The sequence below is a fragment of the Heloderma suspectum genome, chromosome 11 (genome assembly GCF_057233095.1).
Source record: "Heloderma suspectum isolate Gila_16-S chromosome 11, 16-S_ref, whole genome shotgun sequence".
Taxonomy (NCBI): Eukaryota; Metazoa; Chordata; class Lepidosauria; order Squamata; family Helodermatidae; genus Heloderma; species Heloderma suspectum.
In genome coordinates, this window is record NC_139468.1 from 2,493,164 (window position 1) to 2,512,559 (window position 19,396).

General features: G+C 45.4%; 1 protein-coding gene across 1 annotated transcript in view; it reads left to right on the forward strand.

Annotated features, from left to right (window-relative positions):
- Window positions 1-19,396, forward strand: part of AQP9 (aquaporin 9) — a 45,081-nt gene that overhangs the window by 11,705 nt on the left and 13,980 nt on the right. Inside the window, exons 2-3 of the mRNA XM_084817826.1 lie at window positions 5,254-5,380; window positions 17,743-17,880. Coding sequence (XP_084673952.1) covers window positions 5,254-5,380; window positions 17,743-17,880 — 265 coding nt within the window. The remainder of the gene's footprint in view (window positions 1-5,253; window positions 5,381-17,742; window positions 17,881-19,396) is intronic.

Below are 19,396 nucleotides of genomic sequence, written 5' to 3' on the forward strand. Positions count from 1 at the left end.
TCCATTTGAAGGTGCCCTCTATTTAAAGAGGTTCCAGTCTGAGACTAGTTTAACATCAAAGAACCATAAGAACGGAGTGCAGCAGGGGCCTTGAAGTGGCCCATCCACAGGCAGCAGCACCTGGGCAGCAGACAGAGCAGCAAGCACCCCGCTCACCTGAGCCCCGTCTACATGGAAACAGTTTCAGAAGCATTTTCTGGTTATATCCAGATTTGCATGAAATTGCTTTGCATGAAATTGGTCCCTTAGCAGCACACGAAGCAAGAAAAGCACAGTATTCACTACTTAAACCCGCTTTCACGGGTCAAAAGGTACTTGAAACTGCCATACTTCGGGGGTGGGGGGGTGGAGTCCTGCAAGTAGAACTGAATGTCATCAACCATGTAGGTGCTGCTCAGCAAATGTGAGAGGCTTGCTCCCTGACTCTTTCCATGCTCCCCTGCTCAGGGAAGTTTAATGGAAGAGAAGAATTATGTCCCTGTAGTTGCACACCTCTCCCCTTACATTCACGACATGTCTTCAGAAGTACGCTCTGCCTCTGCTTCTAGATGGTTACACTGATATTAAGCTGCATGATGCTAAACCACCAAAGATGTGTTATTGCGTTATTAAAGCCCGTGCTCCCTGCTCCCTTGGTCATTGTAATGATGGAGAATAAGTAACTACCCAGTACAACTCAATTATGACTATCGTGCTAATGTGATATTGCACTATTGCATTATTGCAGTATGCGAAATTGCAATACTCTGAAATTACAACGCCAAAACCATCAGGAGTCCTTTTTCTCCAGAAATGTTGTACATTCCTGATTTTGTAATCCTACCCAGTACAAGTGTGTAGCCAACACCTCTTCCTGTCAGCCTCCTGTCTCCACAGAAATGACAGTCAATTATGACTATCATGGCAATGTGCTATTGTGCTATTGAATAACAGATACTTGCAAGTATTAAAGTTTAGGTTTTGTTTTTCTGCACCCTTTGTTCTTTTCCCAGTGTTCAATTGTCCACTGCACAATATGTGCAGTGACTTTCCAATTGCTTAATTGCTTAAGTTACTCTCCCCAGGTGAACCAGATTCCCCCACATGCTTTGCACATGTGCAGAACTCCGCAGATATTGGGGTTACATGCACACTCATTGCTCCAAAATAGATCCTAAGTCAGTTCAGGTGTACCTCTCTGTGATCTCTCTTTTGGTGCATAATATCTGAAGTAACAGCCAGATAAAGAAAGGGGACAAGAAAAGCTATAACCCACCCCTGAAAACACTGAAACAGCATAACTGTGAAACAGTGCAAACTAAAAATAAATAGCTGAGAAGGAAAGGTGAGCAGCACAATATAGCGCCAAGTGTCCAATATCCAAAGTGCGCAACTGCAAAGTAGTAAAAGAGTGAAACAGTGCAACTGTGAAATAGCACTACTGCGAAATAATGCTAAGTGGAAAAGCCTGTGGCCAAAGTGGGGGGAGGAATGGGGGGGGGAAGAGTGATGGCCCCAGCTCATGACCAGGTCACAGCCACACCCCAAGACATGGCCAGTATGCAGGATTTAGTTTGGGGAAATGGGGCGCACTGCAGCAAAACCACACCACAGCTGCATTTAGGGGGAAAAGATGCAGCAAAATTATTTTGCAAAAATGCATTTTTCAGGGGGAAGCCATATGGTTGCTGCAGAGTGGCAACAATGTCCTGTGTCATGAATGACCGTGATGTGCTCTCGCTCCGCACTAAATTCTCAGCGTAGATTGGCCCCAGTCTGTCTTCTCTAAATTAGCATATACAAACGTTATGCCACCACTTTGAGAGGGTTTTACCTTTAAAGGCCGCAGCCTAAAAATATTTTTTAATAAATAAATCATGCAAACTGGTGCCCTCTTTGGGGGTTAATTTCCTCTTTTTTGGCCAAGTATAAGTGGCCACCCTACCCATTTTCCACAAATAGGAGCTGCTGCTTGGGGGGGCTCACTCTTAAGGAGGGAGCCACTACAGCCTGGCCATGGGGGCAGTGGGGGGGGGGATTGATAACTACCACAGGAGAGGAAATGTCAAGTCCACCCTTATTTTGTCAAAGTTTGAGGAAGTGAAATACAGCCTGGTTTTACAGAGATTTTGATTTCATGTAACTGCTCAGAACTAGGCAAACTTTTAGCATGAGAAGTGATGGACACTTTTATAGTGGAGTCCATTAAAAATATCCTGAATGTGGGCTGTAAGGAGACTCGAAGAGGATTGAGTTTCACTGACATCTAATAAAACAAACCATATTCTTGTGAAATATTTAGGGTTGTGGCAGAGTGGGGGTGGAGGGAATATGTTATCAAGCAAACCAAATGGTTTATAGAGGAGCCCTCATTTTAAATCAGATTTTCTCTATGGACCCCGGCTTAAAGATTTTCTAAACACTCCAGCTCCTGTCTTGTTCCCAAGGAAGTGATAAAGTTGGCTAAAATGGGCAAGTTTATGCTTTATACACCTCACACAGGTTCCCCTAAGGATTGCCAGTTTTTAAATAATTTGTGATTGACCAAACCTTTTCCCTTTTAATACATTGATGGATTAATCTAAAATATATTTGCATACTACAAAAACCTGAATATACAGTAGGTGGCCTTTTGGAGATGCCAGAACCAAAAGGTCCTGAAAAACTGTGCCTTTGACTCATAGCCCCACCCATTAAAACCCACCAATTAATCAACTAAAGCTTTCATTGATCCAGCCAATTACAATGACTGGATCCGGAGTACCTCATCTGGAGTACTGTGTCCAGTTCTGGGCACCACACTTGAAGAAGGATGCAGACAATCTGGAGAGGGTTCAGAGGAGGGCAACAAAGATGATCAGGGGACTGGAAACAACGCCCTGTGAGGAGAGACTGAAGGAACTGCGCATGTTTAGCCTCGAGAAGAGAAGACTGAGGGGAGACAGGATAGCGCTTTTCAAGTATTTGAAAGGCTGTCACAGAGAGGAAGGCCAGGATCTCTTCTTGATCATCCCAGAGTGCAGGACACGGAATAATGGGCTGAAGCGACAGGAAGCCAGATTCCGGCTGAACATCAGGAAAAACGTCCTGACTGTTAGAGCAATATGACAATGGAACCTAGGGATTCCCTAGGGAGGTGGTGGGCTCTCCCACACTGGATGCATTCAGGGTGAAGCTGGACAGCCATCTGTCAGGGAGGCTCTGACTTGGATTCCTGCACTGAGCAGGGGCTTGGACTCGATGGTCTTGTAGGCACCTTCTAGCCCTACTGTTCTATGATTCTAATGTGTGGCGCTAACAACAATTAACCATGTTCAAAGATTTTGGGACCTTAGGCTGAATGCCCCAGATCACTGAGCAGGGCTCAAGGACTTGATGGCCTTGTAGGCCCCTTCCAACCCTACTATTCTATGATTCTGTGATTCTATACACAAAATGTCCAACACCCTCCTAGGAGAACAAAGTGTCCTCATTCTTTACAGACACACACACACACACCTCTGTCTCTCTCTCTCTCTCTCTCTCTCTCTCTCTCACACACACACACACACACACACACACTCACACACATGGGCAAAGTGCATGGGGCATATGGAGAATCCCTTCCCTTTGTGTAAAGAACTGGCTTCTCTTTTGTTTATTTTCAACGGCCCTAATAACACAGTGCCTGTGAGGTATGTACAAACTGCCTTTGCCTAAGGGGCCAGTAAAAAAAGTCACAGACTTGGGCTGCTTCCAGAGGGAGGGCTCCTGGCCCTACCACTCTGAAGGCCATGTGCTGCAATTCCACCTTGTTTTCTGAATAGACTTTCTGCAGTAAGAAAATTGACAAAAGGAATGGTGGGGAAACATGGGAGGAAACGAGGGGAGACCATGCTGTCTGTTGCCACAGGTGTGCGTACAGAGTGCACCAGGCATGCCCAGGCACATCCTAAAGTCTCACAAAAAAAGTGGCTTTGTGTTTTAATTTAATTGCATGGTACACTCTTTGCCTAAGGGGCCGGGACATGGGTGGGGGAGATCAACATAAAAAAGTCACAGACTTGGGCTGCTTCCAGACAGAGGGCTCCTGGCCCTACCACTCAGAAGGCCATGTGCTGCATTTCCACCCTGTTTTCTGAACAGACTTTCTGCAGTAAGAAAAATGACAAAAGGAATGGTGGGGAAACATGGGAGGAAACGAGGGGAGACCATGTCATCTGTTGCCACAGGTGTGCATACAGAGTGTGCCAGGCATGCCCAGGCCCACCCTAAAGTCTCACAAAAAAAGCGGCTTTGTGTTTTAATTTAATCTCTTTTAGGTTTAAACGATGGATTGTTGTATTATGCAATAAGCGCCAAATTGCGTAATATAGATGTGGTAGAAATGTATAGGAAGCCCGCATTCGCTTGCAGCATGTGTCCCCGCTATTGAGGCACTGCATTACCATTGGTCCACTCCTCCCCGTCTGACTTCTATTGTAGAAAATTCTGTGACCTATATACACAGCCACGTTGAGTGCAGTGTCTACAGTGTCCGTAATCTTTGTGCAGGGAGCACATGTCGCCCTGCTGAGGCTGCTTCCATGTCATCACCTATCAGAGAGGGGTGGGGAAATATCTCAGGCAGCCCAGCTAGCAGCAGGAGAAACTCCACACAGAGGGGCAGACCTGGCCTGGGGTCTATTTACTGAGGATTGCCCCTAATTTTTACAGGTGTGGGTGGGGTCCCAAATCAGTTATCTCCTTGATAGGAGCTATTATTAGTTTGGTCAATTTGGGTTAGCTCATTATCTGGTTATCATGAAAATTGACTATCTTTGTATATACCTGGTTATCACTACAGCAAAAATGTGGTATTTTGTGTCTCATCTTTTAAGTTTGTATTGTTTAAGTAACGTTTAGTTGTTAAAAAAATTTTTTTTAAGTTTAGTTAAGTTTTAGTTTCTTTAGTTAGTTTGTCCTTTATGTTTGAGTATTCAACAAATGTTCGCCTTTAAAAAATAAAAATAAATAAAATTCCCTGGGTGCACACCCTAATGAAATGTGCTGCACACGCCTTGCCCTGTGTAAAATACTGTGAATGAGGCAGGACAATGGCATAATAAAAGCTCCATCTGGAGGCATCCATAGAGAAAGTGGGCAGATTACAGTGAAAGCACTGAACACTCTGCTTGGGGAGTGGGGGATGCATCCTTTTCTAGTATCTGGCTGGTATTCTGGCATTTCTGGTATTCTGGCATTTCTGGTATTTGAAATGGTGGTCACCCTGTTATCCTGTCTCTGAAACTGCAGGCCCTGGGATGCGGGTGTGTCGCGCAATCCGTCCTTAGTGGAGGGGCCATGGGAGGAGCGCCAATGATCTCCATTGGTTTTGCTATGGCCATCACCATCGCCATATATGTATCCGGAGGTGTTTCTGGTAAGGTGACTTTTTTCACTGCATTGCTACAAAGGTTTGGAAGAGAGCTGGTGTAGGATAGTGGCTAAAAGCCTGAGTTGTGCTCTTTACCTCAATTACTGAGAATTATGGCCATTCAGGTAAATTTTCTGTCATAGCCAATATTTGATTAAACGCAGGATTGAGGTAAAAAAAACAGTGACTGATGGTGCTGCAGCCATTCCTCTCAGCCAAAAACACACACTGGAGAAGTGCAAGCATTTGCTAACTATCATGCATCAAAAAAGGCAGGTATCTCTATCACGAGAGGTTTTTAATCAAAGTTTGCCATGCATTTTTTACTTCTTGTCATTTTTTGTTCTTAATCAGAGGATGGTACATTTGCCTCTAGGCTACATACTTAATTAGCAAGGCTGCTGAGCTGGTGTTTCTATATTTCTGATAGATCCTCCTCAGTTGACCTTTGGCTTGTTTGCATTCATTATCAAACCAACCAGTTGCTACCAGAGTCCTTCCCAAACTAATGTTCCTCACTTTAGTTCTTAAGTGAACTTGCAACCTAATGGTCAAAGTCAGAAATAAATTTATGGCTTCAATAGCTGATTTGGCTAAGTGAATAGCATTGTGAACAGCCATGAAATCCTCAGTCTGCAAAAGAAAAGTAAAAAATAAAACAACTACAGGTGACCACTTAAATTCTCTTATTAGCAGTCACACTTAAATCTCTGTTAAGTTGAGACTGAGAGTCTTAACGAAAGTTACTGTGTGCTAAACACATCAGTATCACCATCAAGGTTAGGTAATCACTTTCTATACTAGAATCAAACTCAAAAAGAACACCATATGCAGATCAAGAAATTGCTATATAATCAATTACACTACCACCCAATATTGTAAAGTGAGTATATTCCCCATATTGATCTCCATTAGTTGTACCCTTTAATATTAACAAATCCCTCCTCTTGTGAACTGTGCCAAACAGAACCCTGCATAATTACATTTGGTATCTTCAGATGATTGAAAACTGCCCCAAACACAATGAGTATCTGATTCCAATACGCAAGGATTGTTGTTGTTGTTCAGTCGTTCAGTCGTGTCCGACTCTTCGTGACCCCATGGACCATAGCACGCCAGGCCTTCCTGTCCTGCGCTCTCTCCTGGAGCGTGCTCAAGTCCATATTCATTGCATCGGTGATGCTATCTAGCCATCTCATCCTCTGCCGTCCCCTTCTCCTTTTGCCTTCAATCTTTCCCAGCATCAGGGTCTTTTCCAGGGAGTTTTCTCTTCGCATTAGGTGGCCAAAATATTGGAGCTTCAGCTTCAGTATCTGTCCTTCCAATGAGCAGTCAGGGTTGATTTCCTTTAGGATGGACTGATTTGACCTCCTTGCAGTCCAGGGGACTCGTAAGAGTCTTCTCCAGCACCACAGTTCGAAAGCATCAATTCTTCGGCGCTCAGCCTTCCTTATAGTCCAGCTCTCACAGCCATACATTACTACTGGGAAAACCATAGCTTTGATTAGACGGACCTTTGTTGGCAAGGTGATGTCTCTGCTTCTTACTATGCTGTCTAGGTTTGCCATAGCTTTCCTCCCAAGGAGCAAGTGTCTTTTAATTTCATGGCTACAGTCACCGTCTGCGGTGATCTTGGAGCCCAAGAAAGTAAAATCTGTCACTGCTTCCATTTCTTCCCCTTCTATATGCCAGGAAGTGATGGGGCCAGATGCCATGATCTTAGTTTTTTTAATGTTGAGTTTCAAACCAGCTTTTGCACTCTCCTTTTTCACCCTCAACAAGAGGCTCTTGAGATCCTCTTCGCTTTCTGCCATTAGGGTGGTATCGTCTGCATATCGGAGGTTGTTGATAATTCTCCCAGCAATCTTAATTCCGACCTCTGATTCATCCAACCCGGCATTTCTCATGATGTACTCTGCATATAAGTTAAATAAGCAGGGTGACAATATGCAGCCTTGTCGTACTCCTTTCCCAATTTGGAACCAATCGGTTGTTCCATGTCTGGTTCTTACTGTTGCTTCTTGACCCTCGTACAGGTTTCTCAGGAGACAGGTAAGGTGGTCTGGTACTCCCATCTCTTTAAGAATTTGCCACAGTTTGTTGTGATCCACACAATCAAAGGCTTTAGCGTAGTCAATGAAGCAGAAATAGACGTTTTTCTGGAATTCTCTTGCTTTCTCCATGATGCAGCGAATGTTGGCGATTTGATCTCTAGTTCCTCTGCCTCTTCTAAACCCAGCTTGTACTTCCGGTAGTTCTCGGTTCGCATATTGCTGAAGCCTAGCTTGTAGGATTTTGAGCATCACCTTGCTGGCATGTGAAATGAGCGCAATTGTGCGGTAGTTTGAACACTCTTTGGCGTTGCCCTTCTTTGGAATTGGAATGTAAACGGACCTTTTCCAGTCTTGTGGCCACTGTGGAGTGTTCCAGATTTGTTGGCATATTGAATGCAGCACTTTAACAGCATCATCTTTTAGGATTTTAAATAGCTCGGCTGGAATACTGTCATCTCCGCTAGCTTTGTTGTTACTAATGCTTCCTAAGGCCCACTTGACTTCACTCTCGAGGATGTCCGGCTCAAGTTCAGTGGCCGCACTATCATGGCTATCAGGGACATTCAGATCTTTCCTGTATAGTTCTTCTGTGTATTCTTGCCACCTCTTCTTAATCTCATCTGCTTCTGTTAGGTCCCTGCCTTCTTTGCCCTTTATCATGCCCGTCTTTGCACAAAACGTTCCCTTGAGATCTCCAATTTTCTTGAAGAGATATCTAGTCTTTCCCATTCTGTTGTTTTCCTCCATTTCTTTGCATTGTTCATTTAAGAAGGCCTTCTTGTCTCTTCTTGCTATTCTCTGGAACTCTGCATTCAGTTGGATATATCTTCCCCTTTCTCCCTTGCTTTTCGCTTCCCTTCTTTCCTGAGCTACTTGTAAAGCCTCATCAAACAGCCACTTTGCTTTCTTGCATTTCTTTTTCTTTGGGACGGATTGAGTTGCTGCCTCCTGAACAATGTTACGGACCTCCGTCCATAGTTCCTCAGGCACTCTGTCTATCAGGTCTATTCCCTGAAATCTATTCCTCACCTCCACTGTATATTCATCAGGGATATGATTGAGGTCATACCTGAACGGTTTAGTGGTTTTCCCGACGTTCTTCAATTTCAGCCGAAATTTTGCAACAAGCAGCTCATGATCTGAGCCACAGTCAGCTCCAGGTCTTGTTTTTACTGACTGTATGGAGCTTCTCCATCTTTGGCTGCAAAGGACATAATCAATCTGATTTCGATATTGACCATCTGGTGACGTCCATGTGTAGAGTCGCCTCTTGTGCTGTTGGAAAAGAGTGTTTGCTATGATCAGCATGTTCTCTTGGCAAAACTCTATTAGCTTTTGTCCTGCTTCATTTTGTACACCAAGGCCATGCTTGCCTTCATCATTTTTATCATTTTTAATATTGTACCCCAGTACTGCTTTTCCCACCCTTTTGTTGACTATGAGTGCTACTCCGTTTCTTCTAAGGGATTCTTGCCCACAATAGTAGATATGATGGTCACCTGAATTAAATTCGCCCATGCCTGTCCATTTTAGCTCGCTGATTCCCAAGATGTTGATGTTCAATCTTGCCATCTCATGTTTGACCACCTCCAGCTTACCTTGATTCATTGATCTGACATTCCAGGTTCCTAAACAATATTGTTCTTTACAGCATCGGATTTTCTTTTCACCGCCAGACACATCCACAGCTGAGTGTCCTTTCGGGTTTGGCCCAGCTGCTTCACTCTTTCTGGCACTACTTGGAAATACCCTCTGCTCTTCCCCAGTAGCATATTGGACACCTTCCGACCTGAGGGTCTCATCTTCCGGCGTCATATCTTTTAGCCTTGTGATACGTTCCATGGGGTTTTCTTGGCAAGAATACTGGAGTGGGTTGCCATTTCCTTCTCCAGTGAACCACATTTTGTCAGAACTCTCTGCCATGACCTGTCCGTCTTGGGTGGCCCTGCACGGCATAGCTTATGGCTTCACTGAGTTACGCAAGCCCCTTCGCCACAACAAGGCAGTGATCGATGAAGGGGACACAAGGATAGTGGGCATATTATTTTATTTATTTATTTATTAAATTTATTAATCACCCATCTGGCTGGTCACCCAGCCACTCTGGGCCATTTACAACATATAATAAAACAGTTTAAAACAATAAAATTCTACAATAAAAACATTTTCTAAAATACCCTAACCCACCCCAAATGCCTGCCTGAACAACCACATTTTTAATGCACAGCGGAAGCTCATTAAAGAGGGGGCATGGCGGAGTTCCCTAGGGAGGGAGTTCCACAGAGTGGGGGCCACCACAGAAAAGGCCCTCTCCCTCGTCCCCACCAGTCTAGCTGTCCTGGCTGATGGGACAGAGAGAAGGCCATAAGAGGCTGATCTTGTTAAGCGGCCTGTCTGGTGTTGCTGGAGGCGCTCCTTAAGACAGGCTGGGCTGGAACCATATAGGGTTTTAAAGGTCAAAACCAACACCTTGAATTTGGCCCGGAAAACAACTGGTAACCAGTGCAACTCCTTCAGCACTGGAGTGATGTGATCTCGCCGGCGGCTGCCTTTAATCAGGCAAGCTGCTGCGTTCTGTACCAGCTGCAGCTTCTGAACCGTCTTCAAGGGTAACCCCACGTAGAGCGCATTACAGTAGTCTAAACGAGAGGAGACCAGGGCATGTACTACCGATGGGAGCAGATGGTCGGGAAGGAAGGGGCGCAGCCGCCGTATCAGATGGAGTTGATACAGCGCTGTCCGGCTCACAGCTGACACCTGAGCCTCCATGGACAGCTGGGAGTCCAAAATGACCCCCAGGCTGTGGACCTGGTCTTTCAAGGGTAGCCGTACCCCATTCAACACCATCAATATAAACTTGCATCATCTGTTCCTATAGATGCATTAGTCTTCTGCAATAATAAACACTACACTAGTATTTATTCTAAAAAATCTACATAGTTCTCTAATTTCATCCAAATATTTTGCACAGTTCATGTTTGGGAGCAGGGTGGTATGGAAACCATTAACCACCATCAGACAGATTTCTGCAAGCATAATACAAGGGAATACTAAGAGTCCTAGCTGTTATGGTTACTGTAATATTTGTACCCTCCACTGGCCATTCCATTATTGATGGGTAGCTGCTAGATAGTGGCATCTATAACCATTAGCCACTAAGGGTTTGGCTTGCCAAGTCCCTTGTAGATGTACAATGTCAAAATAACTTTAAAAATCTAAGAATTGATTATCATACTGTTTAGAAGACCAATTGGCTATGTTCCATGATAGCAATTTAAACCTTGGGTCACTTGGGACCCTCCATCCATTAATTCCACTTTGCTCAAGAACCCTGTCTTGTCTTTAAAAACACTTCCATTCTTTTTAGCATTTCCTGAAATGTTTGTGCCATTTTCTATTGCTGGAGGACTCCCTAATTCCAAGGAGGTTACAGCTTGATAACTCAACCAATTATCTGTGGTCATATTATCTAACCTGGGTTTTACTGGATTGTATTCTAAAGGGGGTTGAGTTTGCAACTCTGTATCTATAACCTTACATGGTATAGCACTACCTTCTTCTTCTTCTTCTTCTTCTTCTTCTTCTTCTTCTTCTTCTTCTTCTTCTTCTTCTTTTTTTACTATACATTTGGGTAAGATAATTGTTTGAAGATATATTTGATTACACTTTGATTACCAGCTGTTCCCTGTACTTTCTGATGACTATACTGCTCAACTTATTCTGCAGCTGTAAGTTATTATGAGTAACAACTTACTCATAATTTCCTGTTACTTCCTACTGGGGAGACTAACAAATTACTTGGGTCTACAAGTGATTGAGTGGTCATCTTAGGGTTTTTCGGGATTGCCATTGTACTTCCAGAAAATTCTGTAAATTACAGAATTTCCAGAAAATTCTGTATATTACAGAATTTACAGACAATTCTGTATATTACAGAATTTACAGACAATTCTGTATATTACAGAATTTACAGACAATTCTGTAAGTAGTTCATCCCAGTGGATAAGATCTTCACTTCCACCTGAGCAGGCTGTAGGTCTAAATGAAAATGCTTTCCCTCCTGTGTGCTCCTTCCTAGAGAAAAGCAGAGGTCTTGCTACCATATCTTCAGAATGCCAAAATGGGACCACCCCTTTCTGACTTAGTTTACCTTTCATCTTCATAATTAAGGATGGGATCCTTTGAGCTTTGAAAGTGAAAAGAATGATCAGAAACTGGCCATTATTTGAAAACCTCTTAACTAATTTTAAATCTAGCTTACCTGAAAAAGAGCCTCGTAATAATTTCAGATGTTGTTCAGTCCAGAAGAGAGAACCCCGGTCAGGAAGTTCCCCTCTCCAAGGACTGTACTATTGCATGGTCTCATGGTCTCAAAGTTCTCACTTTGAAGGGAGTTGTTCCTTCTTTAGCTTCAGTGAGATGGTGGAGCGCTACATCGCTCGCTCCATGCATTTTGCCCATTTCAGTCCTTGGAAGCTCATGGCTGCAAGTTGGCCTATCAGCCAAACAGTTTCACTTCCCAGCAGTATAACGTAATGGTTGGGCTGTCCGGCTGATCGGCAGGCCCAGCCCCACAAGCAATTTCCTATCTGCAGTCCTCTGATTGTCAATTGGAGGAGGAGAGTTGGCGTCACCTGCCCTTTTTAATTTATTTAAAATATTTCTCGGCTGCCTTACAGGGCAGACATCCCCCCAAGGCGGCTTATAACAATAAAACATTACCTTACCCTCCTGCTCAAAACCAGGAAATATTTGTGAATCCATTTCTGAACAGAGTGGGGCAAAACGATGCTTAACTGGAAGTACAGAATCCCCAGAGCCAAGCCTGTCTTCTGGCTACAAGACATCTTTGTCTAGCCTGGTCTGTTTCATATTTGGTAATGCCACATTATCATCTTTATCTGAGCTTCTGGGTCTTTTAGGCTTTCCCATCTCACTAGGCTCCAGCTGTTGTCGAGTGCTGGTCCTCTTTCAGGGTGGTGCCAGTCTGTAGGAGCCTGTTTTTCTTTTCTGTTGGCTCCTTGCACATGGCTGAGGCTCGTGCCTCGGTGCAGGCACTCACCTTTTACTTACCTGGTGGGGAGGGGCAAGAGCAGGAGCCGGATCCTCAGGTGGCAGAGAAGCAGACAAACAGATGCCTTTCACCAAGCTCCTTTCCCAAAGTTCAAGTTCCAGCACATTAAGGAGCAGTCTAGATCTGTAAGAAATTCACAGGGAAAATGGGCAGAGTAGTATGTGCTCCTATTGCAAAACTCACCCTTGGCTCCTGTTTTGATTACATTTTTGTGGATTTTGTAGTTGACATTTTGCAATGAGGATACAGCATTTCCAAATGCACAGACCACATTTTTCATGTACTTGGTGCCTTCCCCAGTTTCTTCTACTGTAATGTTCACACACACACACACAGCCTGCGTATCTTGAACAAGAATATTTTGAGTAGAGGTGCAAGGTTCTGTTGATTCATCAATTAAATTGGCTAAAAAGAGCCACTATCCCCAATTAACTGGGCAGCAGTTTTTAAATTATTTAAATTATTTTTAATACAAGCACTTACAAAACTTGCAGGTGGCAAATGCCGTCTTAGAAGAGGCACTCTCTCTCCTGTGTTCCCCTTCTAAGATGATGACTCATACAGCAAACGGGTGCATCATCAAAAAATAAAGGGTGCTTTTTCTTTCCTATAGTAATTGTGTCCTCCTATACAAGTGAACACATTCTTCTTCAGCTGTAACATGGGAATCACTGAAGTCTGTCAACAGCTTGTGAGGAAGAAGATAAGGAGCGTAAGGCAAAATGCATAACATGGGTACCTAATGACAAGCGACTGTCAAACTGGCCTTTTTCAAAATATCTGCCTGTCTGTTTCTTGCCTCTTGCAAAGGTGACCCAGGGATCATGGGCCAAGGTGAGCTTCCTTGGCTTAGATCATGACTGACTCACTAGACTGGGAGAGAGCCAAATCCCATTAAGGCAGAGATAAGTGGGAGTCAGCTGTCTCACGCAAGGTTGGCTTGGCTGGGGTGCTGTTCTGTTATCAGAAATAAAATGAATCTCAGCTGTTGCTTGCAGTGTGAAAGGAGCTGTTGCCAAGGGACTCTGTAAAAATAAACCCAGAGAGCAATGTTGTTACTCGTGAGGTGACTGCGAACCCAGCCTGGCTGTGCATGCAACCCGAGTGATTGTTTCTGTTGGCTTCTTAGGGGGCTCCATCAAGGCAGTTTGAGATGGAGAGGAGTGCCTGACCAATCTTGGCCGTAGCTCTGAAGGGATTCTGCAGCACACCTCTCCAAATGTGCGGTGCAGCCCTGCCAGGCGGCAAGCGTCTTGGGCCAGCCCTGCAAAAGGTGGTGGCTCACGTCTGCCTTCAGCAGGGGCTATTTTGTAGGTACTCTGCAAAGGGAGGAAGAGGAACTGAAGTTCATTCTCTTCTCCTGGATGGATTTCAGGACCCACGGCCTCGAGATATCAGACACCGGAAGCTGCCTTGGATCCCTGGTCACTCTAGCCAACATTGTCTGGCAGTAGGGTTGCTGGAGGCATCTGCAATAGGATTCCGCAGCAGACCGGCTTTTCCTGAGTCACATGGATCCCGTGGACTTGCGGACCGTTTTTTTTTACTGTCCAGAATTTTATGCAAATGTAGTCGTAAAAAAATATGTAAAACAAAGAACACTGGCTGAAAATGCACATTTCCCCCATAGGCTAAAGGATGAAAATGCACATTTTGGAGGGGATTTGTGCATTTTCACAAATGTGAATTTGCACAAATTTGGGAAATTGGAAAAAGTCCAGTGAGAGCCAGTGTGGTTTAGTGGCTGGAGTGTTGGACTGGGAGTCAGGAGATCTGGGTTCTAGTCCCCACTCAGACATGGAAGCTCACTGGGTGACTTTGGGCCAGTCACAGACTCTCAGCCCAACCCACCTCACAGGGTTGTTGTTGTGAGAATAAAATGGAGGAGGAAGATTATGTACACTGCTTTGGGTTCCTTAAGGAGGAAAAAAGGTGGGATATAAATGTAATAAATAAATAAATTCCATCAGCGTGTGGACTATGGAACGAATGGCACCTGGCAATCTGCAAAACACAGACGAATGAGATTTTGCAAAATCTGTACACCCCTAACTGGCAGCAGCATCTCTCCAGGGTTTCAGGCAAGATTCTTCCCCAGCCCTGCCTAGAGATGCTGGGGGTTGAGCCTGGGACTTTCTGCATGCAAAGCAGGGGCTCTACCCCTGAGCGACAGCCCTTCCCCTCTTCTGCTCTGCACACAGCTCTACCCCAGGGCTGCTGAACCTCCTTCAGCCCCAGGGTTGAATTCCATTTCAGAGCAGCTCTCAGGGGCTGAATTCCACTGGTGGGCGGGGATGGTCAACATTGAGCAATCCATCATTTTAACTGGGACCCCACCTGGCAATATCATCACATTTACTACAATGGAACCATAGCAGGACATGCCGTCAGTCTTTTAAAAGAAACCATTAACAATAAATAAAGCCTTATTGTAGTTTTTTTTTTTTTAAATGAACTCTTTAGTCCAAACTATGGTGGTGCTTCCTTGCCACATGTAATCCATATTTGCAATTGCTGAAAGAGGGGAAAATTGTTCATGTGATTAAAAGAAACCCGAAAGACAAGGGGATTTGAAAAGCCACCTCATGGGTGTGTGGAATGAGCAGCCATCAGCCTAAGATGAAGAATCTGAAAGAAGAAATCAAAAGTTCAAAGTTAATTCTCTGCTGCTCACTGTAGGTCACACCATTTGGGGGAAGCTACAATGCCGGTCTTGATCCAACTGTTGTTATCTGCGTTTGCCTGCTCATGATACGTCAGAGGCGCTCTCTGGGCACCCGAGATAACACGCTGACCCCCAGTGCAAGCAAACAGAGGCATCACACGGAGGGGCCCCTTTCTCCACAGCTCCCCTTTGACAGACAAAGGTCGCTGCTATCAGAAGCATTTCAGTAAGGTCAGAAGTCGTCCGTTCTCCTTCCCTCGAAATACTCCGCAAGGGAAACCTTGCTGCAGATGGGATGCAATGCCAGTGCTTGAGCGCTGCTCTTTCAGGAAGCAGAATACCTGCTGGCACAACACGGGGCCAACCCAAGTCTTCAGTGGCTGACAAGTATCTGGGTGCAGGGGGCGGCGTGTCCTCCTTGCTGATGCCGATGAAGAAGGCCTGATTTTTATACAGTCAAGCAGAATCAACTGGCAAAGCTATTCCTGGACTGTGGCAGTTGAGGCTGCAGGTGGGAAGTTGCGTGGTTGGGATGGCGGTTCACTTTAACCCCCCTACACCAGCCTTCCCCATCCTGAAGCCCTCCATGTGGCTTGGACTACAGTTCCCAGCAGTCCAACACATCTGGAGGCCACCAGTTTGGGGAAGGCTGCCCTGCACATCAGAACTAGCTTGCCAGAGCGAATGGTTCAATCTGGACTTTCCCTGAACATGCTGATTTTGTATGCGCTGGATGTATCCAAGCACATGGCCCCCACCTCCCTGCAGCCTGAAGGGGTACAGCTCAAGATGAGCGGTACCACTTGGCCCTCCTGATCATAGAAAAAGGCCTGAAGGGGCACAGAAGAAGCTGCTTTCTCCTGAGCCAGACAACTGCTCCATCTCGCCCAGAGTCTGTTGTCTAGCAGCTCTCTCCGCCTCTTCAGGCAGGGAGAAACCTTTCCTATCTCCTGCTACGGGACCCTTCCAACAGGAGATGCAGTGATGGCCACCACAAGATGCAGTGATGGCCACCCATTTGGATGGCTTGGAAAGGGGATTGGACAAATTCATGGAGGATAAAGCTTTCAATGGCTACTAGTCCTGGTGGCTACATGCTGCCTCCAGGATCAGAGGCAGTGTGCCTGTGTACACCAGTTCTTGGGGAGCATGGGCGGAAGGGTGCTGTTGCCCCCCTGACCTGCTTGGGGGTTTCCTGCTTGGGGCAGCTGGCTGGCCACTCTGTGAACAGAATGCTGGACTAGATGGACCTTGGCCTGATCCGGCAGGGCTCTTCTCACGTGCTGCCGCTGGGGATATAAGCTGGGGCCTTCAGCATACAGGGCGGGTGCGCTGCCACTGATCACGTGCCAGATTTTCAAGGAGGCACATGTGGCAGTGTAGAAGCATCCACAAATTCTGGCTGGGGAGGAGTTCTGTATAACAAGGAAGTTTGCATTTTACCACCTGAACAGAAATGGGCTCATGAAAAAGGGGGATTTACTTCCAGAGGGGCAGCGTTGTTTGCCTGTTACAACAAAAACAACAGAAAGTCTTGTGGCACCTTAAAGACTAACACATTTATTATGGCAGGAGCTTTATTTCATACTTGTTATATCTATGAAATCACTTAATGACGTGGTACCCCTATACCTCAACATCCTCTAAAGTGGGTAGCAAGCACACCTGGTTTCTTGGCCACCAAATCCTCTGTTCATTGTCCAGTGAATTGCTCCCTCTGCTGATACTAAAGGAAACGTGTCTGGAGAACTAAATCCAGAGCCGGCATCCAAGGTCGGCACGGCTGGGACCTGCCAAGGGCCCACACCCCAGCAGGGCCCCACTGACAAGAGCCTCCTGGAACTGCTGCTCCTCTTCACCCTTGCAAGCTGCATGTTCACCTGCCTCTCACTGGCCCAGGCAACAGTGGTGGTGAGAAGGAGGAGAAGCAGATGCCATGGCCAACTCGCTCACTGGGGGCTTATCTACAAGGGGCTGTTAATGTTCTGTCTCTCCTTTTGGTTTCATTGCAGAATTGAGATCTGAGCGCTACATGAAGGGCATTTCCTTTCCTGCTTTTCCACTACATAACCTCTAGGTGGCACTGTGGCGTAGTGGAATAGCACAAATACACAAGCGAAAAAAGCATTTTCTTTCACTTTCACCAATACTGCATTTTTCCTGCTTTAAAAAAACTCACCAAAAGTGCTCCAAAGAACCCGTAAACAACTGTGAGTAGAGAATGACGAGCGCACAGTAAATGCCTCATGTAGAAAAGTTCTGGCTCTCTACCTGTCAAGCAAGGAGGAGGAGGAAGAGCAAGAGCAGCTGGTTACAATGGCGGTGAGAAGGCAGATTCACTGAGGAAGGGGTCCCATTGAGGGGGGTCTTGCCCAGGGGCCTTCAAAAAGCTACAGCAAGCACTGACTCAATCGCAGGGCCAAGTATGGTTGTTTTCTAAATAAGACTCTTATATAATTTCTTAACCAACTTCTACATGCAATACATAGAACGCTTCAGCTATTGGGCAACATGGAAATGTAGTAAAGAATAAAACCAATAAAAATCCATGTTATTGTCCCCAATTCTCTTTCAGGTGGTCACATCAACCCAGCCGTTTCCTTTGCCATGTGCCTGACTGGAAAGATGGAATGGGTCAAATTTCCCGCGTACACCCTCGCCCAATACCTCGGCGCCTTTGTTGGAGCAGCTGCTGTCTTCGGGGTCAATTATGGTGAGTGGGAGAAAAACCCCACAGGAAACTTTCCCACAAAGCAAAACATTCTGCTTAAATGTCAATCTTTTTGTGAAAAGTGAAATTGCTTGCAGGAATCCCTTTTCATTTCAACAGTTGTTCCTGCTGGATCAGGTCTGTTTTGAGGTTCCCAACTGAAATGGCAAGTGATGGGTTAATGGAAAAGATTTGTGAGAAATTTCAGAACCCTCTCCCAGAAACTCTGGGACGGTTTAGCTGCCATTTGTGAAGCCCAGCAGCCACACCTTCTGAAGTGAAGGGATAAAAATTCCAGGTAGCTGTGTGGGTCCATCAGGAAAAAAACAGACACAAAGTAATAGTAGGATAATGCCACTGTTAGGCCCAAGGAAAAGGTCACCAAGCTTGTGAGTTCATCAGACTGGTGTTAGGAACACCCCCCCACCTGCCCCACAAAATGGGATGGGGGTGGGAGAGCAAAGGATGTTGCCGAAAAAAACAAAAAGGACCTAGTCTGTGAATAGGGATTGTCAATCTACAGTTTAGGGTTGCTTCCACAACAGCTGTTTGCTCCAGAATGTTCTTCATTTGTTGTTCACTTGTTCTGTCCATAAAACTTTGTTGCCAAACAGTATAGTGGCTCCTGGATTGTCTGCCTCTTTTTTTGGACCTGATTTCTAGTGTGTGTGTGTGTGTGTGTGTGTGGGTGTGCATGCACTATTGCAACACCAAGGCATCCAGCGTGGATTAGTGAAACGCTGTTGAAGCTTTTTGGGGCCACTGTCCCTTTACTTGGTAGATTCCTCCTTGACCCTTTCTTTTAAGGTGGGTTCTGCACCTGCAGTTAGTTGTTTCTGTGCTGTGCTGTGGCCAGCATTCCTGGACTGGACCTTAAATCAGTCAGTGCCTGCTTCCTGCCACCAGCAGGGGAGGGCTCTAATTTCTGGTTTCCTCTTTGCAGTCATTGGTCCTATTTTTTATTATCACTATTTATAATAAATAAAAGCATTAAAAATATGAGCAATTCCTCTGGCTGGAAAGAGGAAACGAGTAATTAGATCTCTCCCTGCCCCCACCCTGTGTGAAGAGAACAAGGGCCGTCTCATGGAGGGGTCAATTCAGGAATGCTGCCACATTAGAGATTTTTATGGGGAACACAGCATTATATTAGGTGTCACGTGGAACCGATGTTTTAATTTCACTTTGGCAGGAAAGCAGCCTGCTGCAGCACTCTGAGGCCCTGGGTGAAAGTAGCCCCGGCTTTCTCGCCTTGCCTGAGCAATGCCCTTTTCTCCCCCAACCCTTTAGAAAAATACTTTGCACCCAGCCTGATCAACTCAAAAGCTGGCTCGCTTCCTGGGGCATTTACACAGAAGTAAGTCCCAGTGTCTTCAGTGGGGCTTGCTTCCTAATGTGTTAAGATCGCAGCCTTAGTTGGTGGGCCCCACTAAAGGTGTTAGCCTACGGTTGCATTTGGATCCAAGCAGGATGAAAGTTTCAAAGGATTACCGGTGGAACAGATGCCAGAAAAAGAGAC